Below are 23,370 nucleotides of genomic sequence, written 5' to 3' on the forward strand. Positions count from 1 at the left end.
GCCCAGCCATAATATTCAATAGTTTGGTAGAAGTTTGAGTCTCTCGGGAACACTCCACGCATCATTTGGGAACCCTCACTCACTTTAAGGACCACAAGCAAAACCTAAAGAATTCCAACTCCTTAGCATCTACATTAATTTTTCAAGTTTCTGGGTGACTCTTTGGCCAAACTTTTAGAAGAAAGGAGAAACCAATAAAAGGGTAAACGAAAGACTGGGCAGAATGAAGAAGGCAAAATAATAGTTAATAAAAGCATTTAATTTTTATTCTAAAGAGAAAATACATCCAAGTAAGTGTCTGGTAGTCATTTGCTGTGTGTGAATAAGCAAGATCATGTGCACAAAACAGAGCAAAAAGACTTATATAAGTGTGCACACCTGGTTTTGATTTTTAAAATATTCCAGTCCATTGCTAGGAGACTTTAATGGACTAATGGGCGCAGTTATGGATCAGATCTTTAATCCAAAGCACTGGCTGAACAGAAATAAAGGACTGTTTAATATCCGTCTGTTCATGACATAAATTTCATGATAGGCATCATTTTTTCATGTGTCTAGGAATCCTGATTAAGAATATAATTTATTTTATATGCTATAGTATAACTAGAGAGTTGAAGCCTGCAATTTTGCATCTCAGGTGTATGCAGAATATGTTGCAGTCATTTTGATTCAGAATATATGACAGGTGAATTAACCGCAAGAATTTTACAAGTTATGCCTGATATTTCAAGGTAGGTCAAGCTGAGGAAATACAAAGGAGACTCATTCATTTCTTCAAATGTCTCATTAGTGGGGTGGTTTTATTGCTAACTATATAAGTACATAAAGCAAGCTTACAAATGACTTCTTGATCCAAGAATCACATGAGACAGCTCTATGTTAAGAGCTTCCATTTCTTTTCTTTCAAGGAAGAGAGGAGAAAATTGCTAGACATGTAGTCTCTAGGACAGATCTCTTTTCTGGGTTGGGAGCAGTGAGCTGACTCTCACATTTCCTGGAATGTGGGAAGGGGCAGTCCCATGTCTCATTCAAGAATAAACTCTTGTCTTAAATGGGGCTCTGATCAGAAGGCTGTGTGCCAAGATCACTCTTCTGTCTTTTGCGACAGAAAGAAAGAGAGGAGTAGTTTTGGACTCTAAAGATTCTGTCTAGATTCTTGGTTTTTCTTTTATCCCAGCCTTTTCACCCTTGGCTTTCCTGCAAACCAGTATGCAGCCTGCAATAAAACTGGTCAGAATGCGCTTTCCCTAGAAGGGCACACTGCCCTGTTCTCTGCCTCCAGAACAGAGATCTATCGAAAGCAAAGTTCAATTAACAGACTGTTTCTCTCCCCCTCCATTCAGATGGAGGAGGGAAGGGATCAACCCCCATGCCTGCTGATTCCGAAAGCTGTATGTTGTGCTATGTTAATCTTATTTTTAAGCTGCTTTTCAGTTGAGGCCCCATATGGAGGAACAAACAAAAATTTAAAAATACATATAGAATACCACAAATTTAAATCAAACCAGTAAATAACAGCAGTGTAGTAGTAGTAGAACTTTATTATGGTCATAAGACCAGCCACATATAAAATATCAAAATGTATAAGTATACAAAGGTATGCAATATATTATGATTAAGTTTAATACGATAAAACAATTTATAATTATGTTTAAAACAGTTCTGAGGTAACCAGCAACAGCTTCCAGCCATCTCCCCTAAAGCAGTTCCAATATATCTAGCAGACTATGCTCTGACTACAGAGGTTCATCCCTATTTAAGATCCTTTTCCTAATGCCCATTGCAGCAGTAAAAAATTTAGTGACACTATATGTAAACTTAGGATTGGAATCAGATAACAGTACATACATACATTGTTGCTCTGTGCAACCGAAAAGTCGGCCAATCAAAGGAGAAATAAGTTCTTCATGTATCTTCTTGTAATATATACACCGCAACAGAATGTGTTCAGTTGTTTCTATCTGTTCCGTTCCGCATGGGCAAAGGCGCTCTGCCCAGGGGATCTTTTTATACCGTCCCTCCTGTACTGCTGAGGGTAGTGCATTAAGCCGGGCCAGAGTAAACGCCCTTCTATGTCTAGGCTGCTCCAACTGGGCAAAATAAGTTGATATTGCAACCTTATATAATCTGTCCTCACTAAGAAAGAATTCTGGGGCACTGCTTAAGTCATATTGTCTCTCATTATCCTAAATACACTGCTTAATGATTTTCTTTGCCTGTTCCATTCCCATGGTTAACAAAATCAATCTAGAGAGACCCAAGGAGGCAATTTTTTGCTCAATTAACTGGACCCATTTCGACTTAAAAGTGTCTTGCAGGATCAATGGTACAAGACCAATGGGAAAGTAGAGCATTCTTAGCCAGTACATGGGAGTTGCGATCCATATCCTGGCCTTGATTTTAATTTGGCCAGTTTCCAGTCTTAATTTTACGTTGGCGACATCTCTGGGGACACCTAATATTGCCCTCAGGAACTTTGAACACGTTCTAGAGTTGCAGTATTAGGAAAGGGGCCCAATTGGGAACCATACATTAGTTGAGCTACTGCTTTTGCGTGAAACAATTTTATGGCTGAAGGGATATAATGCCCCCCCTTTGTTCTCATAAATTGTGATATTGCAGCAGAACTTCTCTGGGCATTTAATGCAACATAATCACCATGTGCTTTCCTAGAGCCATTAGATTGAAAGACAACCCCTAAATATTTAAATTGGTGGATCTGATCAATTCTATGCTGGTTAATCGTCCATGTTCGCATTATTGGCCTTTTAGCAAAAGACATGATTTTGGTTTTTTGAAAGTTAATTATCAGATCTTCTTGCTCACAATATATAAACAGCCTTCGCAATGCTCTTCTAAGCCCAATCGGAGTCCTAGAGATGATTGCTGCATCATCAGCATACAATAGTGTTGTTATATGTCTTCCTGCGATTTTTGGGGGGTGAAAGTTAATATCTTTTAACTGGTCCACCATAGAGTCAATAAAAAAATTAAACAAAAGTGGAGCGAGAAGACAGCCTTGTTTGACTCCTTTTTGAGTTTGGATGGCTTTTGTAAGATGGCCACGAGCACTGCATCTTACCTTAAGTGAGGTATTTCTATAGAGAGCCTGAATGAGTTGAAGGAGCCGTCTGTCAATACTAGAAGCCTCTAATTTCCTCCATAATTCGACCCTTGATATTGAGTCAAAGGCTGACTTGAGAACTATGAAAGCTACATGGAGTGAGGTTGCTTTGTCAGAGGCATATTTTTCAACAAGAAATTGTAATATCAAGCAATGATCAATGGTAGAACATCCTTCTCTAAAGCCTGCCTGCTCTTCTGCAAGTATCTTATTCTCCTCCAGCCAATCTTTAAATTTCTCATACAAATGCCTGGTATATAATTTAGAAATAGTATTAAGTAAACTAATGGGCCGGTAGTTTGCAGGGTCATCTCTATTTCCTTTCTTAAATATGGGGACTATAATAGCAAATCCCCAATTTTCAGTTGTGTCAATATATGTGAAAAACGATACTAAGACTGGAGCCCAAAATTCTAAATTATTTTTAACTGCTTCTGTTAATTGTTGTGGTGTATGCTTGTTTTTTTCTTTTGCAAAATTTAATATCAAGCAGCCAGCAAAAAGCACAAATCAGGGGTCAATTATAAACAAGCCAATGGAGAAGAATGTTTGCCGTCCATGGGAAAGAGCAGAGGGAGCAAGTTCCAGAGTCTGTGTGCCTCAACAGAAAAGAACCCTGTACTAGGCGCCCACCAATATTATCTTACAATGATGATGTGGGGGACATAAACCTCTCAAAGGATGAAGTTGCATCCTTCTCATCTCCAAAGAGAATACTGAAGCTGGTCCTGTTGCTCACTGTCTCTCCATTCTTTTCTGGTGCCCAGACTATGCAAGCTTTCGCAGTCCCCTCATTGCTGCTGCAGAGGCTGCCTGTGGACTTTTTCTCTGTTTAGTTGGAGAACCTCCATGTCTTGGAAAGAGAAACAGCATGCTTCTGGCTGCTTGAAGCACGGTGGTTGGGTGGGTGTGTATGTATGTACATGTGTATACGTGTGTATGTATATACACACACGTGTGGCAGTGGCAGCAACTAAAAGATCATACTTCTCTGCCGCCATCGCGTCCAAGGAGAATTGTCCAGCTGAGTTCTTCCATGTGGTCTGTGGCCTACTCCATCTGGCCCCCCTATTGACGGCACGGAGTACATGGAGGCTCGCTGTGATGAGTTTGCAAAGCACTTCGCTGACCAGGTCAGTCAGATCTGGCACAACTTGGACGCCACATTAGGAGTATCTAGTGATGTCCTTAGGGCATCTGTGTCTTCTGTCTTGTGGGATTCTTTTCAGCTTGTAGAACCTGAGGATGTGGACAGGATTCTCTGGAGTGGGAGGCTATCTTCTTGCCTGCTCGATCCTTGTCCAGCATGGCTAATTAAATCCTCCTGGGGAGGCCTGGCCAAGTGGTCAGAGAGGATGGTGAATGTATCTCTGAGGAAGGGGGTGTTGCCATCAACCTTGAAGCAGGCGGTGGTTCACCCCCTCCTGAAGAAACCCTCCCTGGGTCCCTATAATTTGAACAACTTTTGGCCAGTCTCAAATATTCCTTTTTTGGGCAAGGTGATAGAACACGTGGTGATGTCCCAGCTCCAGAGGGTCCTGGATGAAGCTGATTATCTAGATCCGTTTCCGTCTGGCTTCAGGCCAGGGTTTGGGACAGAGACTTCCTTGGTCACCTTGGTGGATGACCTGCGCTGGGGAATGGATGGGGGAGTGCGTCCCTGTTATTCCTGCTGGACATCTTAGCAGCCTTTGACATCATCAGCTATGGTGTCCTTCTGGATCTGTTGCCTGAGTTGGGGCTTGGAGGCACTGTTTTGCAGTGGTTCCGCTCCTTCCTGGCTGACAGAGCCCAAAAGGCAGTGCTGGGGGATGCTTGTTCGGCATCTTGGCCTCTTAGGTGTGGGGTGCCGCAATGTTCCATTCTATACCCCATGCTGTTCAACATCTACATGAAGCCACTGGGAGATGTCATCCTGCAGTTTGGAGTAGGGTGCCATCAGTATGCTGATGACACCCAGCTCTTTCTCCCCTTTCCTCCTGATTCTGAGGAGGCAGTCAAAGTTCTGGATTGTTGTCTGGAGGCTGTTGGGAGCTGGATGTGGGCGAACAAGCTGAAATTAAATCCTGATGAGACAGAGGTTCTCCTGCTCTGAAAACCCACGACTCGGGTTTTGGACTATCAGCCTGCTCTGAATGGGGTTGCACTCCCTCTGAAGGAGCAGGTCCGAAACTTGGGGTGCTCCTGGATCTGCAGCTGCTCCTGGATTCCCAGGTGGCGGCTGTGGCCAGGGGAGCTTTTGCTTAACTTTGGCTGATTCACCAGCTGTGACCATACCTGTGTAGCTCAGACCTGGCCATGGTTACCCATGCCCTAGTGACATCTGGGTTAGATTACTGCAATATGCTCTACATGGGCTGCCTCTGAAGACAGTTCGGGAACTGCATTAGTGCAGAATGTGGCTGCCCATGTGGATGCTGGGGCTCACCAGTTCGACTGTTGGGCCGTTACTCAGCAACTACACTGGCTTCTGGTCATTTCTGGGCTGAATTCAAAGTGCTAGTTTTGACTTTTAAAGCCTTTTATGGCTCAGATCCAGGGTATTTGAGGAATTGCCAGGTTTTTCTCACAAGCCTGAGATTGAATCTGCTCTCCAATGGTCAGAGGAGTACTTTGGGGCTGTATACCTCAGAACAGAGTTATGTGTGCAAAATGCAAAGTATGACTGCAGCTCTGTTCCTGCAACAGTGGAAACTTACTTAGTCACCGGAAGCCCAGCTTTACTTATCCAAGGTGACCAGGTTTGTGGCTAATGATAAATCTGCTTCCAATGCAGGCTTTGGTGTATTAAACAATAATATCAAATACAGTGAAGCAGTGTAATTTAATTTTATCTCTTTAAACAAAAAAACAAAACTCTGCAGGTATTGTTGGTGAAGCTGATGAAAATGGCGAAGATTACTATCTCTGGACCTACAAAAAACTTGAAATAGGCTATAATGGAAATAGGATTGTGGATGTGAATCTGACAAGTGAAGGAAAAGTCAAACTGGTTCCTAATACCAAAATTCAGATGTCTTATTCTGTAAGTAATTTAATATATACATGACATGAAACTCTTTTGACTGAAGCATGGTTGTCATTCAGTGGTGGATTGTTCTCTCAAAGGACTGAGGTCAGCATACAATATTACCCTATTATACCTAATATTACCCTAAATAGCATTACAAGCCATATGCTGTATTTGCTGCCTTCTTCTGCCAGCTCCATCCATTTTCAAGGGTATGTAATGTGGAGCTTGTTCGCAATACATAGAATTGCAATAAACAGTTGAGTGTTTATTCCATTTCATCAGTTAATTATATTCATTTCCTCTCTTAGCTGTCTTTGACCCTATTCCTACTTGGGGGTTCAAAGTTTGAACCTTGAAGGACCCCTGTGCCTATAAGGGTGGTATAGAAGTGAGACTTTACCAGGTGTATTTCTTTTCATCTTAGCATGATTACTGAAACTGCCTGGCAAAATTTTCTTCAGGTTTGGATCTGACAACCTTATACCCCTTATCTGTATGGTTTGAGTTCCATATGGACTTCTTGCCTGTAAGGTCCAATTTTCACAGACCTCTTGCTTATAAGGGAGCTGCTTTTCTGGTGACCCTTTTTCCTTTCATTCAACAGCAGCTGACAGGAAGAAAATAAAACGTATCATTTGCTTATACTACTTTTTCTTTCTGCTAGGAAAAAGTCTCTGTTTTAATTTCTTTGTATCAAGCACAGTGGAGGAAAAAGGGTGGCAAACCCACATTTCAGGCCACAGATCCTTAGCCTAGCAATGCAATAATGGAAAAACTCTGCCTTTTCTGTTTTGTCATTCTTGAAGATTTGAACATTCAGGGCCTTTTTTTGAGAAAAGGATGGTAATTGTAATGTATGAAGTTTTATGGAACCAAGTCAGTTTTCATCTGGTCCTCTGCCACAACGCATTGTGCTGGGTGTGTGTTGTTAGTTAGAAATGACGTGGGGCCTCATTGACTTGCTAAATGGAGACTATTCAATTACAAGTAAAGTTTCTCTCTTCCTAGGTAAAATGGAAAAAGTCTGATGTGAAGTTTGAAGACAGATTTGATAAGTACCTTGACCCATCTTTCTTTCAACATAGGGTATGTTTTTCTTAAGTTTATGTATGTTGTTTATAGTGACCTAGCATTACCAGTCTCAGTTTAAGCTTGAAAGGTATCCAGGAACAGATTCAGCAAGCAGAGAGGAGCAGACTTCCCCTGGCCCCTTCCTGGGCTGAATAATGCCATACCAGCATTACAGGAGTGAATTGATGGTAGCCATGCATAGGCAACCTTTGTGGCTTACAGTAGTACCCCCATTGCCATGACAATTGGGAAGTTGAATCCAGTCATCTTGGGAGTGGGAGGTATGGAGGGAAGCAAGGAGGGCATGGACAGTGGGCAAGAGGGTGTAAAGCCTATCCTCCAGCTGATGACAGTGACCAGGGTGTGGAGTTGAGGGCTCTTGTCCACTGACCTCCCAAAGGAAAGGAGCTGGTGGCAGAGCCCTAGGAAGCTTCCCACATCAGCCAAAAGGAGGAATTAATAACCTTTTCCCCACCAGAGCTTTGAGACCGATCAGGCAGGCAATTGCAAACTTACCTCCAACTGAGGTGGTGGTGACATACCCCCAGCACTATGGGTATTACAAAGGGGTTGAGTTGTATTCTAAGTTTAGTTAATCATGACAAAGTCCCACTGAAGTCAGTACAAAGAGAAGTCTTACTTCATCAGGCTTCTAGAATTATTTGGGAGCGTCATCAAATACACAGATAATAGTGATCTGGTAGACATTATATGCTTGGACTTCTGAAAACCTTGCCAAAAATTTCTAAGAGAACTTGGCACTTGTGGAAGAAGTGAATTAGTTCAGAGGTATTAATGACTAGCCTAACACCTGTATTGACTAATACAGCCATTTTCAACCACTGTGCCGTAGCACACTGGTGTGCTGTGGATGATCTGCAGGTGTGCTTTAAGAGTCTGGGGGAGAGTCATTTGTTAGTAAGACCACTGGGGGATGTGAGCCCTTCCTGTCAATGGGTGTGCCTTGTCAATTGTGGAAAAAAAACTGATGGTGTGCCTTGACAATTTTAGTGCCTTGTCAGTGTGCTATGAGATGAAAAAGGTTGAAAATCACTGGCCTAACACACATACTCATAATTAGAATGAAGGTTATCACCCCTTGGACTTGCCCCAGCAATGCTGACTTACCGGTTCTACTGAAAAGCAGGTTTTCATAACCTGTCTCCTGTTTGGGGTAGTTTTCCACTTGGGCTGTTATGGAGCATAGGTGATTTATGTTATTGTACATTTCCTCATGTTATGGTCTGGAGTTTTGGTTTTATGTGTTAGTGGTGCTATTTCCTCACATGATAAAGACCATATTTCACTGGTCCCAAGTAGCAAAGTGCAGCTCCTGCAGTGCTGTTCCATCTCTCTGAAAGGGAGGTTAGAGTTCTGCTCCGTAAAATGGACTCTTAGCTCTGTAATATCTGAGGCTTTGTCCCCAAAACTATACTCACACTAATTGAAGAGTAGCAATATAGAAGTGTTATTTGTTCACTTCCTATGTGAACAACTATGGAATAACTATAGGAATAACTATGAAAGAGGAAATAAATGGTCTTTATTAGAGTGACATCATGAATGATACGGGTAGTGGTTCTGTTAAAAGTCTAGACAGCTTAAAGGAAACAGCATCCCAGAGACTAGCATATATGAATGTTATGGAATAGAGTGTGTTGGGCTTGGATGAGGCACACCTTGTTTCAAATCTCTGCTTGGGCATAAAGCTCATTGAATGTCTTTGGGAAAAATCATACTGTCAGCCTAGTTAATGCAGGGTGTAGTGTGAGCATAAGATGAGATAATCTTGTCTGTGCCATACTGAGTTCTTTAGAAGTGAAAGAAGTGTGGTTTTCAGTTCTGGTGTAATAGATACAGTGTGGCTTTGCAGTTTTAAATAACAAAGCCTTGAAAGTCTGCACATTGTTTGTACATGATTTACTTTATTTTTCTAAGGCAGTTAATGCCATTCGTTAAATTACAACCCTGACCCCTTCAGTTGATCTCTGGTTTTCTGTGTTTTGGGTTTATTGGAAAATGAGCTACTTGTCTGAATAAGTACATTAGTTTCTATTTTTATTGTAGATTCACTGGTTTTCAATCTTCAATTCCTTCATGATGGTTATCTTTTTGGTGGGCTTGGTTTCTATGATTTTAATGAGGACATTGAGAAAGGATTATGCACGGTATAGTAAAGAAGAAGAAATGGATGATATGGTAAGAAACATCTTATGGGTGTTCTTTTTTTCCCCTCCAGAGTGTATGCGTTTCTAGAAAGCAGACTTTGTCTAAAGGTCCATATGCACTTTTTTCCAGTAGAATGAATCAGATTTGCTGTCAAATTTCTATGTCTGTGCAAAACAGAAATTTTTTCCCTTAAATAGGGATGTCTTTATTGAATATTGGAAAAATCAGCCACGTACTTAAATGTAAATCACCTTTTTGCTTTGTTTTTGGTTGTTGCTTTTCAGATTTAAAAATGTAATCAAATACTCTTGAGAGGGCAAAAGGGGGAACTGTATCCCAGGCTCAAACCATTTGGAGCTTCAAAGTTTAAAAACAGCATCTTGAATTGGGACTGGAAACAAGTCCAGTGCAAATCAAACAGAAATTGAATAACATGCTCTGCAAACTGACCTCCTACATCAGCCTGGGAATAGTGTTCTGCACCATCTATAGCTTCCGAACATTATTCAAAAACAGCCCTACAAGAAGTGATCAAGTCAATGCAATAAATAAACATTACTTTGGACATAATGTACCTAATCAGAAAAATGGGAAAGAAATGCCTTACACACAGGTACCCTACAGGGTTAAGAAACAGAGCTTTACCTTCCTACCTAGCTGTAACTCCTTACAGCAGTGGTTCTCAAACTGGTGGGTCACAACCCACCAGTGTGTAAAGGTTCCTTGTCCCTTTAAGGGACGGGGAAAGGGAGAGGCAGGGAAGTGATCCCTAAGATCTCATCCCTATGGGGGACGAAGGGGGGTGTTTTCACTTACTTTAAATAGTTAGGGCTGCTGGAGGCTACAGGAGGCGTGAGAAGCCCTCCGCAGCGCTCTCCGAGGCTTGGAATCTTTAGTAAAAGCGGAGCAATTCCATTTTGCAGTAGGTACTTTTGTGCCTGCTTTTACTGAACGTTCCAGGCCTTGGGGAGTGTTGCGGAGGGCTCCTCACGCCTCCTGTAGCCTCCAGAAGCCCTACCTACTTAAAAGTTAGTGAAAGCACCCCCCCTTAGTGACACAATCTCCAGGATTGCGTCGCTGCCGTAGCCCCTCCCCCACCTACTGAAGGAGTAAAGCTCCCTCAAAGTTTGAGAACCATTGCCTTATAGCCATCAGTCCAGGAGGCGTCTGGAAATCATTAAGGAAAATGTGTCTGAATGGCTAAGGATAGAAGAAATCAAGCTATTCTACCTATACTATACTGGGGTTTTTCTTTTAAGTCCTCAGAAAGTTGGTGGTAGAAGCATGCTGCTTGACTTGTGAAGGGTGAATCTCTTCTTCAGTATTATGCATTTCAAGATATTCACCCTTGTGGAAACACTCCTGTTCCTAGGAAAAGGAGTTGGTCTGGGTCTATAGAAGTTGAGAAAACCTAGATCCCAATCCTATCTAACTTCCCTGCACTGGTGCAGCTGCAATGTAGCACCAAGGTAAGGGAGCAAATGTTCCCTTACCTTGAGAAGGCCTTCATGACTGCCTCCCCACCGCAGGATGCAGCACATGCCCTGTTGGTAGAGCTGCATCAGTGCTAGAAAGTTGGATAGGATTGGGCCCCTAAATGGTGCATGAACTAAACTGACAGCCTATCCACACTTTCCTGGGAGTAAGTCCCATTAACTCTAATGGGACTTACTTCTGAGTAGACATGCATAGGATTGGGCTCTAAGACATTAAGCTGTTTTGGTTAGGATTAAATTCGAGAGATTAGAATTAACAAATTAATTTTCACTGATAAGGTGCAACTTCAGAAACCAGCAATTCAGTAACCAAGTGTGTTTGCTCCCACTACTCAGCTTTTCTGTTTTCTGTATGGTTAAATGAGCAAAGCTTGCTCTAGTTAGTTTATTCCTTAACAGTGAGACCAAAACCCTCCCGTAAGAAATCAGCATTGTAAAGAAGCAGGTATAGAAATGATCCTACAGTGTAGAATCTACACTCTTTTTTGAGAGGGGGATTGCGAGAGACTTTCAACTGTGTTAAAAGCTATTGATGTGAAATGTCAAGATTAAATTTGTCATACAGGTGTGCGCCATTTAATGATGGGGATACAGTCTCCTATTCCCATTGTTATGCAATTAGGTCATTAAGTGAACATTCAGTTCAATCTATTGCCTTCGTTGTGTAAACAGACACTCCCTGCCAGACTCTAGCTGGTTGCAGAGGCTACTGGAGATAGATCAGTGCTCCAAAAAAATCCAAAGTTTAATGTTGAGTAGCTCCAGCAATAATTAAGTAATAATTGTGAAATTTACTGCATAATATCCCAATATAACCTTGTTTTCAAATATGTAATTTCAGCCTCCTAGCTCTTTCCATTAGTTTACAAATTAAGTGTAAAGTTGATGGTTTTTGTAAAAAGGCCAAAACAGGGTATTTTCATCCTGCTTTTACTAAAAGCTACCTTCTAGAAATGCTTTTAAAGTAATCTCATTAGAAATAGCATGTTTCAAACCCCCTAGAAAAATGGGTTTGATTTTCTAACACAGGCAAACAGTGCCTGAAAAATAGGGACAAAGTTGGGAGACATTGCCGTAGCAACAGCCTATATTTCAACATGTAATTCTGTCATTTTTCAGGTCATGCTGATTTTTTTAAACAATTTTTTATCGACATCATTATAACTATTCCATGGTGATATCGTCACTACCAGTTCAAGAACTTGAACTGTCAACCCCATTGCTGTAGGGGTCCCGCCCAATAGCCATGCAATAACAGCCACAGGTGGGTTCTTCATCCAGATTCCCAAGCCTGTAATTTGGTTTCTTTGTCAAGGTTCCAAAGCCTTGTGTGGGTATTTGTCTGGTTCCCAAGCCAATGATTGGGCTGCTTATCCTAGGTTCCCAAGCCTACTGGGTATCTTATATGTTCCCAAGCCAAAGTCTGCAGTTCAATTTTAAGCGCTAACAATCTTTTTTTACATTCTGTTGCAAAACTTGAATTTTTTTGGAGCATTGATTTTTTGGCCAACTTTGCTGCAATTTTAACCACTTTGGACATGTTCAACAAAGATGGTTATTCGTTTCATTAAATAGAGCGCAAAAAGTTGTATAAAGTAGCTAAGTTTCATTTGTTTTGAAAAAATAGCAAGGGAGATATTATGCCTCAAAGTTGTCAAATCTCACAGTCGTACTGAACATGGTCGCACAAATCAAACAAATGGCTATATCTCCACAAGTATTCCACTGGCGAACCTAAAACTTTACCAAAGTTCTTTTTGAGACATGTGGGACTCTATACACAAAATTTCATTAAAATCCATGATGGTCGCGCGGGGCACTTTCCAAAAACTAGACGACTTGACATGGAATGACCCAATTGCCTCATGAAGAGCATCTTTATTGTGCTTTGACCACCATCATATATGTGGCCCGTCGTTAAACAAACGGTTGTTAAATGGCACACACCTGTACTATAAAGTTTACTTACCATGCAAAGTTGCACCATATGAGTTGCAGTGATTGGTGTGTATGAGGGGAAAATCATATTGTTCTTCCACAGGTATTTATACTTCCTTTTAGAATACTTTTTCTGGTGGTATTAGTATTCTGCTTGGAGAGACATTTTAACAGGTTTGACAGTTAATAGTTTCTGTGTTTTTGAAAGTTGTTGATTTTCAAACTAATTTTTATGATGCAGGATAGAGATCTAGGTGATGAATATGGTTGGAAGCAGGTTCACGGAGATGTCTTCAGACCATCCAGTCACCCTTTAATATTTTCATCTCTTATTGGGTCTGGCTGCCAGATCTTTGCAGTTTCTTTCATAGTGATCATTGTTGCGATGCTGGAAGATTTATACACTGAGTGAGTATTGTCTCATCCCTTCCTTGAATTTTAAAAGATCTTTGCTATGATTCAGCATGTCCCAACTGTATTACTGCAGACACTCACCTATAAGTTTACCTCACAGATAAGTCGAGGGCAGGTTTCTGAACCAAAATCATGGAATTTTCTATAACCCTCAGTTAAGTAGGGGTTAAACTTAGGGGAGTGTCTAATTATAGTTTTGTGATTTTACCTGAGACCAGATCCTGAAAAGTAGCCTACCACTAATCGTTACCTAATTTTTACCTAAAACAGTGTCTAATTTTAAAAAATATAAAAAGATCATAAGATACATTTTTATTCTTTAACTTTTAAATTTTGGTCACAAGTTTTTTTAAACACTGTCAGAGTAAGTGCACTGTAAACAACATACCAGTCGAACAATGGTTCCCATTCTGGAGTATATGCACCCCCCAGGGAGACTTGACAGGACGTTTAAGAGTGCTTGAAAATGAATTCAATAATGGCAGAAAAAGGCAAGTAGTACTCTAGAATGCCTTGCAGGACCAGCAAGGGAGGAAGCTAGTTGACTGTGAAAGCCTCACCAATACCTAATTTTTTTGTGATCAATTCATGTATGAATCAGTGATTGAAAACCAGCACAGTAAAAAAGCTGAAACATAATATGGAAAGTGAGCAGTCACCAAGAATTTCTCAGCACACTTCTGGTGCAAAGGCAGAGTCTTCTGTTCTTCAAACAGGTAGAAAGAGAAAATACGGTGATGAATGCATGAAGTATGGGTTTTCATATGGAGGAGACAAGGGCTTATATTAATATTAATTACAAACATTTAGCTAATATGAGGGGTACAATTTATGGAAATAGGCTGCCAAGCGGTATGCAAGTGAAAAAAGGTTGGGAACCACTGCAGGAGAACCGTTAACAAATTCCTTCTTTAAGGTGCCTGGTGTGTTAAGTCATAGGCTCTACATAAAACATACAACTTATAACACGTAACTGGGAGTGTGCAATTCAATTTACAGCAGAGAGACAAGCAACAAGGAATGACTATAAGTGCAACTGCACTTAGTTGCAACCTTATTTACTCAGAAGCAGACCCATTGCTTTCCATGGGTGCTATTCTTAAGTAATGGTGCACTGAATTGTAGCCTGGGACTTTGTTTCAAATAGAAAAAAGGATTACATCCTGGTGTTTAAAAAAACAGACCTGCAAAATGCAAACATTTGCAAGATAGGCTGCAGCAGGCTCTGTAAACTTAGAGAGGAAGCTTGCTTCAATTCAGTGGAATTCAATGGAAGTCTCAGGTGCAGTGAAAAGGTTAACTTTGACTGCAGCTTTACAGGGGTTGCCTTGGAGATTAACAGCCTTCTAATTTTCTCTGCATTACTCCTCCATTGAAAAGCTCTGCCCCCTAAATAAAAATAAAAAAAAAGAAAAGCTCTGCCCCCTGAGCAACCTTGGAGATAAGGCAAGGTTTATTAGCAGAAATTTCTTGCCCTGTAGGCAAGTATCTATGGCAGTGGTTTTCAAACCATGAGAGTTTGAGCCACTGTTAAGTGCTTGCAGGGGGGGGGGGAGGCAGCAGGGTGGAAAAGCTAAAGCGGAAATGGAGTGTGATCGCTCCACTGCTGCGGGGAGCTTTGCCAAAGGTCACACCGGGCTCCCCGCAGCCCGGGAGGCTGCAGAAGGCTTAGGTAAGTGCACCCAAGCCCCTGCAGCCCCCTGAGCGGCACGATCCTGGGGATCGCGCCACTGCCTCCTCCCTGCCTCCAGGCTGCCCCTGCCCCTTAAGGGGGCAGAGGCCAGGGCCCACAGGCTGGGATGTCACGATGCCCCAGTTTAAAAAGTCCTGATCTATGGTAAGTTTTCAAAAGTGGCTTATATTGAGATACCAAGGGGAGCTGCTCTATCCCAAAAGACAAGAGGACCACCACAGCATATGAAGCAGGAGACTAGGCTGGAAAAAGTTTGTTCTTCCACTGGCCGAAGGCCAGGCCAAGGGATGATGTGCCTTCAGCTTGAGGACAGGGCCCTCCTTGTGCCCCCTGTATCTAAACAGGTGCAAGCCCACCCACCCCCCAAACCCAAAACTATTTTTCTCACAGTATTCTTGCTGTCTCAGCTGCTCTCTGCCCTCATCTAGGCCAGTGGTGAATGTGATCGGGCACACCATTTATTCAGGCTTTGTTATGCTGGAAGGGAAAAGAAAGCTTCTTCATGCAGGCTTTTTCTGCACTCTCCACCAAAGCTGCCTCTATTCTCACCTGCTAATCCTTAGTGTTGCAGAGGGGAGGAATAGCCTTCCAGCCCTTTCCGGCCCTCTTTCCCAGGGAGGAAAAGAACTGTGTACATGTTTCTCCCACACTTTGCACTGAAACTGCCTCACCTCCCCACCAGTTGGCATTCAACCTGGGAAGGAAGATAGTAAGTTGAGCCTCAAGCCCACCAGAGAAAGCTTGTTTAGACGCAATGCCAGTCTAAGGGAAAGGAGAATACAAAGATATCTCCACAGACACAGCAGCCATTTCAGTAGAGAGGCATAGATCTACCCATGTTCTGCTTTGACCTGTACCTTGTTGTTGGCAACCTTCAGTCTCAAAAGACTATGATATCGCGCCCTGAAAGGTGGTTCTGGAACAGCGTCTAGTGTGGCTGAAAAGGCCCATTCGGGAGTGACAATCCCTTCCACACTGGGAGCAAGTGCAGTCTGTCCCTGGTCTGTCTCCCTGGCTATGGGCCTTCCTCCTTTGCCTCTTAGCCTCAGACTGAACATAAGAACATAAGAACAGCCCCACTGGATCAGGCCATAGGCCCATCTAGTCCAGCTTCCTGTATCTCACAGCGGCCCACCAAATGCCCCAGGGAGCACACCAGATAACAAGAGACCTCGTCCTGGTGCTCTCCCCTACATCTGGCATTCTGACTTAACCCATTCCTAAAATCAGGAGGTTGCGCATACACATCATGGCTTGTACCCCATAATGGATTTTTCCTCCAGAAACTCGTCCAATCCCCTTTTAAAGGCGTCTAGGCTAGACGCCAGCACCACATCCTGTGGCAAGGAGTTCCACAGACTGACCACGTGCTGAGTAAAGAAATATTTTCTTTTGTCTGTCCTAACTCGCCCAACACTCAATTTGAGTGGATGTCCCCTGGTTCTGGTATTATGTGAGAGTGTAAAGAGCATCTCCCTATCCACTCTGTCCATCCCCTGCATAATTTTGTATGTCTCAATCATGTCCCCCCTCAAGCGTCTCTTTTCTAGGCTGAAGAGGCCCAAACGCCGTAGCCTTTCCTCATAAGGAAGGTGCCCCAGCCCTGTAATCAGCTTAGTCGCTCTCTTTTGCACCTTTTCCATTTCCACTATGTCTTTTTTGAGATGCGGCGACCAGAACTGGACACAATACTCCAGGTGTGGCCTTACCATCGATTTGTACAACGGCATTATAATATTAGCCGTTTTGTTCTCAATACCCTTCCTAATGATCCCAAGCATAGAATTGGCCTTCTTCACTGCCGCCGCACATTGGGTCGACACTTTCATCGACCTGTCCACCACCACCCCAAGATCTCTCTCCTGATCTGTCACAGACAGCTCAGAACCCATCAGCCTATATCTAAAGTTTTGATTTTTTGCCCCAATGTGCATGACTTTACACTTACTGACATTGAAGCGCATCTGCCATTTTGCTGCCCATTCTGCCAGTCTGGAGAGATCCTTCTGGAGCTCCTCACAATCACTTCTGGTCTTTACCACTCGGAAAAGTTTGGTGTCGTCTGCAAACTTAGCCACTTCACTGCTCAACCCTGTCTCCAGGTCATTTATGAAGAGGTTGAAAAGCACCGGTCCCAGGACAGATCCTTGGGGCACACCGCTTTTCACCTCTCTCCATTGTGAAAATTGCCCATTGACACCCACTCTCTGCTTCCTGGCCTCCAACCAGTTCTCAATCCACGAGAGGACCTGTCCTCTAATTCCCTGACTGTGGAGTTTTTTCAGTAGCCTTTGGTGAGGGACCGTGTCAAATGCCTTCTGAAAGTCCAGATATATAATGTCCACGGGTTCTCCCGCATCCACATGCCTGTTGACCTTTTCAAAGAATTCTATAAGGTTCGTGAGGCAAGACTTACCCTTACAGAAGCCATGCTGACTCTCCCTCAGCAAGGCCTGTTCGTCTATGTGTTTTGAGATCCTATCTTTGATTAGGCATTCCACCATCTTACCCGGTATGGATGTTAGGCTGACCGGCCTATAGTTTCCCGGGTCCCCCCTCTTTCCCTTTTTAAAAATAGGCGTGACATTTGCTATCCTCCAATCTTCTGGTACTGTGGCCGTTTTGAGGGACAAGTTGCATACCTTAGTCAAGAGATCTGCAACTTCATTCTTCAATTCCTTAATAACCCTTGGGTGTATGCCATCAGGGCCCGGTGACTTATTGATCTTTAATTTATCAATGAGGTCTGAAACATCTTCTCTTTTAACCTCTATCTGACTTAACTCCTCGGTTAGGAGGGGCCGTTCGGGCAGTGGTATCTGCCCGAGGTCTTCTGCCATGAAGACAGATGCAAAGAACTCATTTAATTTCTCTGCCATCTCTAAGTCTCCTTTTATCTCCCCTTTCCCTCCCTCACCATCCAGAGGGCCAACCGCTTCTCTGGCGGGTTTCCTGCTTCTAACATATTTGAAGAAGCTTTTATTATTCCCCTTAATGTTGCTGGCCATGCGTTCCTCATAGTCTCGCTTGGCCTCCCCTATCACCTTCTTACATTTCTTTTGCCACAGTTTATGTTCCTTTTTATTCTCTTCATTAGGGCAAGACTTCCATTTACGGAAGGAAGCTTCCTTGCCCTTCACAGCCTCTCTAACTTGGCTGGTTAGCCATGCGGGCACTCTCCTGGATTTAGTGGAACCCTTCTTTCTTTGCGGTATACACCTCTGCTGGGCCTCTATTACTGTTGTTTTAAGCAGCCTCCATGCACTCTGGAGAGACTGGACTCTTTTTACCCTCCCTTTCAACCTCCTTCTAACCAGCCTCCTCATTTGAGGGAAGTCCGCCCGTCGGAAGTCAAGGGTTTTTGTTAGAGATTTGCCTGGTATTCTTCCCCCAACGTGCACGTCAAAACGGATCGCAGCATGATCACTGTTCCCCAATGGCTCAGTAACGTTTACATCTCTAACCAGGTCCTGCGTACCGCACAAAATTAAATCCAGAGTCACCTGTCCTCTGGTGGGCTCCTTGACTAGCTGATCTAAGCCACAGTCATTTAGCACGTCAAGAAATCCGGTTTCCTTATCGTGACCAGAACACAAATTGACCCAGTCAATATGAGGATAATTGAAGTCCCCCATGATTATAACCCTGTCCTTCCTTGTCACCCCCCTGATCTGTTTCCTGATCTGTTTCCAACTTTGACTGTTGGCCAAGTGTCTCTTCAAACTGAGAAAGGCCATGCTGCACAGCCTGCCTCCAAGCGGGCCGCTCAGAGGCCAGGGTTTCCCACTTGTTGAGGTCTACTCCTAAGGCCTTCAGATTCCTCTTGCAGCTGTGGTCTACCTGTAGGGGGCTTTCCTTGCACGAGTTCTCCAGAAAGACCTGTACCTAAGATTCAGCAAAACCCAATGAGATGGTGAGCAGGGTTCCTGCATCAGCCCACCACTCTCCTTTTAGATTGCCTAAAAGACTCTGGTCATCCAAAGATTGTCTGGTAGGCCACTTAGGTGATGGCAGGAGGTTCAAGCATGCCAAGCCCACCAATCAGGAAGTGTACAAACAGAAGAGGAAGAGAGTCCATTCTGGTTCTGATTGCAACTCTCCTTCTGTTCCAGTTCCTACTCCTGAGTCCAAATAGTGGGGAAGGAACTGCAAATGTAGCTCATAAGATTCTTGACTTGTGTTTTCTTTGTGATTAATTGAAACATTCTGTCCTTGTGGCACACAGTGATGAGCTGTCCCTTATCAAATGTAATGAGTAGTATTTAATTTGGATCAGTATTGCTGTAGCTGCAGGTAGCTCATATTTCAGAAGCACAGCTTCCTTCTTCTTCAACCATGCATTATTTTACAATGTGATAGTTCCTGAGTCTTCAAAGAAATCCCAGCTGGGTTTTTTGTTCCTTTTGTGATGAGAAAAACATCCCCCAGCATGAAGAACTCGGACCTTTTGCAAACATGGTCGTATGGAAATTGCCTCTGGCAACATGTGATTTAGAAGGCTCAAGTCTTGAGAATATGGAGACCCCTTTGACTGTATCCTCAGCATGGGGAAACAGCTGCAAAAAGTTACTGTTTGTTCTGGAACTGGTGCTGCTGCTTTGTGTACTTGCAAAAAGTGCACTTTTGGAAAAAGACTTCTTCCTGCAGTGGATGATGCAAATAATCATTATGAATACGTAGCTGTGGTCTTAGGGACTTGCTTATGGGTAAAAAATTTTGTTTCAGCTAAAATGAAACATTGCATTTTTTTAAAAAAATATTTCAACATAAGCTTGTTGTGTGTAACTTTCCTGTAGTAGGTTTCAGGTAATCATTTGTGTAGCCAAAAATACATGTGTTTCATTTTAGGAGAGGATCAATGCTAAGTACCGCTATTTTTGTTTATGCTGCAACATCCCCAGTGAATGGCTACTTTGGAGGGAGCCTTTATGCTAGACAAGGAGGTAACTCATTATTACTGTCATACTAAGGTGGTGGGAGAATTTTATTAAGTGTGGGAGGATTTTAAGCATGCACACAGTGCTGCTGTTGACTTTTTGGGATTATTTGCACCATTAAACAGTTGTGCATTTTCTAGATTCTAAAAATTTAATATCAAACAAATATCAGTTTACTGCATGAATACTTTAACTATATTGTAGGGTAAATTAACATGACTACAATTTAGTATTGTAAAAGGTGGACAGTTCTGGAAGTTCATAGTATTGTTTGTAACAAGTTCTCAGCATAATGCACGGATCCAAAGAGCTACTTGGGGGAATTCTGAAAAGCAGTTTGTGATAACGTGGGGATTTTTCACTTAAAAGGAAGATTCCATTGGGCATTCCCAAGCCCTTGGGTGCATCCAGGCAGCTCTTTCAATCTAAACTAATGATGAGACATTAGGCTTTGTTATGGATGATGTACAGAGGCACCTCTATTTAAGAATAGGTTAGGTTCCAGAGGTCAGTTAGCAAAATATTTTGTTCTTAAGGTCAGTATCATTATTATTGCTAAAAACATGTTGTGAAATATGAGGGAAAATGTATTTACAGTACACCTACAGTGCAGTACTCTAAATTGTGTGGTCTTACCTTGAAAAGCAGGCTGAAGAACTTGATGGGTCTGACTAGAATAAGACCAGGAATGTTTTGGAATGCTAGGAATGGGTGGTAAAGCTGTCAGTGGAGATATGACCAGGGATGTTTGTATTTTGAAAATTCTTGAGTGGGGAAGCTTCTGTATGTATTTGTAAGAAACTGGCAGTAGTTCATAAATGAAGACGAATAAAGCAAAAAAAAATGGAAAAACAATTTGTCTTGAGAGGCAAAAGAACAGGAAGGAACTAATCCTCTGCTTGAGCTCATCTTATCACATAAAAGGTGACCCCTTCTGCAGTATGCATGAGCTCACAATAAAATGTTGATGGGTAATATACATCCAACTGTAATTAGCTGGACAGCTAAGGCTGTGGAGAGGATGGCAACTGTACCCTAGGTAGAGGAAGACACTACGAAGCAGCACTTCTCAGCAGCTGCTATTTTCGTTTCATTCATTCCTACATTTTCTGCCAGTCCGTGCGTATGTAAAACATTAATATTAATAGGATGTTAATATACCAGTACAGTATTTTTTCTGAGGCAAAAACTTGAGAGAGTACAAGTGCTGAACATACAGAATGCTCTCCTTTTACCCAGTAAAAAAATTAGGGTGTCAGTTAAGCTATATCTCATTGCATTGTACTTTTTTAGTTGTGGCCGACAAGTTAACATGCATTCTGTTTCTAACACTACATTGTGATTCTCAAATGCACTGTGATATTTCTCCTTGCAGGAAGGCGGTGGATAAAGCAGATGTTCATTGGGGCATTCCTTATTCCTGCAATGGTGTGTGGCACGGCCTTCTTCATTAACTTCATTGCAATCTATTACCATGCATCGAGGGCAATTCCCTTTGGAACAATGGTGAGTACTTTAATAGAACTACATGCTTAAACTATGAAATCGAGAAGGGTGCTAAAGTTATAGATAGCATCTGACTGCTAAATGTGGATACAGACTATGTGAAAATTTGGATACAGACTTTTTAGAACAGATCAGCAGCAACGTAAGACCCATATGTTTAACATAGGGAATTTGGCTTCAAATCTAGTCTCTTAATACGGTCAAGGTAAATCAAACATTTTTTTTTATACAGGTTGCTTTCATAGTTCAAATGTGAAAATCTGAAAATACGATTCCTTCTAACTCAGTTCTAAGGGTAATCTAGTATAGCGCTCTTGCAGTTCATTTTAGCCTTTCTTGATACTGGATTGAATTCCGTTGTAATTGTGGCTGGTATGTTTTTATATTAAATTCAAATTTCTTTGACTCTTTTTAATAGACAGAGAGAGAGAGAGAGAGAGAGAGAGAGAGAGAGAAACTTGCTGTTGTTGAAACGGTTTAAAAAAAAAAACTAACACATCTAACAAATTTAACTATCCAATTTGTTTTTAGGTCATTGATTTTTATCCACCCTAAATATTGCTAGTCTTGTATTCTCACCTTTAATTTTGCTTGGGGAAAAATTGTGTGAGAAAAGACTATGGCCCAGTTCAGATGTAATGCTCAACAATGGTTTAGCATTTAGCATAAACAATGGTTTATGGGAACTATTCTAAGGAAGCTGAGGACTTCCTCTTCCAGGTGTTTACAGACATTTTTTTTGTGCAGGTGTGTTTTCATGGAATTCATTTTACTAAAATATTACTATACAGATTAGATGAGAGAGCAGGTTTGTTATGGCTATGATGGTGGAAGAAATAATGTTAGACTGTATTGTAATGAGCATTTGTGCCTAATATTGGATGCATTTTATATCTTTTCTTCTTGTCTGATCATGAGTTTATAGGTGGCTGTATGTTGCATCTGCTTCTTTGTCATTCTTCCCTTAAATCTTGTTGGTACAATACTTGGACGGAATCTGTCGGGTCAACCCAACTTTCCTTGTCGAGTCAATGCTGTTCCTCGTCCAATTCCAGAGAAAAAATGGTAAATTATAAGTAGTTCTTTGCATTTGTGCATCTAATGAAGGAGGCTGTTTATGAAACTTGTGAAAGGGACTATGGAGTACCTGCTTTGTGTGCAGAGAATTCAGGTTCTGTCCCTGGCACTTCCAGATAATCCTGGGAAAGACTCCTGTCTGAAATGTGGAGAGATATACTAGTCAGTTTAGATCAGTGGTTCCCAACCTGGGGTACATGTACACCCAGGGGTACTTGCCAGGACCTTTAAGGGGTACTTGAAAAGAATTGCATAATGGCGAAAAAAGGCAGATCTGTATTAGAATGCCTTGTGGGGCTGGCAAGGCAGGAAGGAAGGCAGTTAACTGACTGTGAAAGCCCCACCAATTGCTAGTTTTTGGTAATCAAATTGGGTATTAACAGATATGGATCTGTGGTTGAAAACAAATTTGAAATAACAGCATCTATATTATTTACAAACGTTTTGCTAATATGAGGGGTACTGTTTATGGAAATGGACTGCCAAGGGGCATTCAAGTGGAAAAAATACATTGGGAACCACTGGTTTAGATCAGTGGTTCTCACACATTTAGCACTGGGACCCTCGTTTTAGAATGAGAATCTGTCATGACCCACCAGAAGTGATGTCATGACCAGAAGTAACATCATCAAACAGGAAAATTTTTAACAATCCTGGGCTGCAATCGAGTAAGTCCCATTGACTCTCATTGTTAAAAGCATCTTCATAGTAGCCTGTTAAATGTACAGATCTGTGACATTTCCCCAAATGCAGTCACCAGGGTAGCATCAAGTCTAATATATTAAAAATAAAATATTGAAATGAATGGGGACCCCTCTGAAATTGGCTCACGACCCACTAGTGGGTCCCAACCCACTTTGAGAAATACTGGTTTAGATAATAGTGACTTAGATGAATAGTCTGAAGTTGTATAAGGCAGATTCATATGATTC

General features: G+C 42.0%; 1 protein-coding gene across 1 annotated transcript in view; it reads left to right on the forward strand.

Moving 5' to 3' along the window:
• TM9SF3 (transmembrane 9 superfamily member 3) overlaps nucleotides 1-23,370 on the forward strand; it is a 43,813-nt gene that overhangs the window by 14,665 nt on the left and 5,778 nt on the right. The window contains exons 4-10 of the mRNA XM_066622122.1: nucleotides 5,989-6,149; nucleotides 7,146-7,223; nucleotides 9,276-9,407; nucleotides 13,053-13,219; nucleotides 19,767-19,861; nucleotides 21,231-21,361; nucleotides 22,287-22,426. Coding sequence (XP_066478219.1) covers nucleotides 5,989-6,149; nucleotides 7,146-7,223; nucleotides 9,276-9,407; nucleotides 13,053-13,219; nucleotides 19,767-19,861; nucleotides 21,231-21,361; nucleotides 22,287-22,426 — 904 coding nt within the window. The remainder of the gene's footprint in view (nucleotides 1-5,988; nucleotides 6,150-7,145; nucleotides 7,224-9,275; nucleotides 9,408-13,052; nucleotides 13,220-19,766; nucleotides 19,862-21,230; nucleotides 21,362-22,286; nucleotides 22,427-23,370) is intronic.

This window comes from Tiliqua scincoides, chromosome 3 (assembly GCF_035046505.1).
Source record: "Tiliqua scincoides isolate rTilSci1 chromosome 3, rTilSci1.hap2, whole genome shotgun sequence".
Classification (NCBI taxonomy): domain Eukaryota; kingdom Metazoa; phylum Chordata; class Lepidosauria; order Squamata; family Scincidae; genus Tiliqua; species Tiliqua scincoides.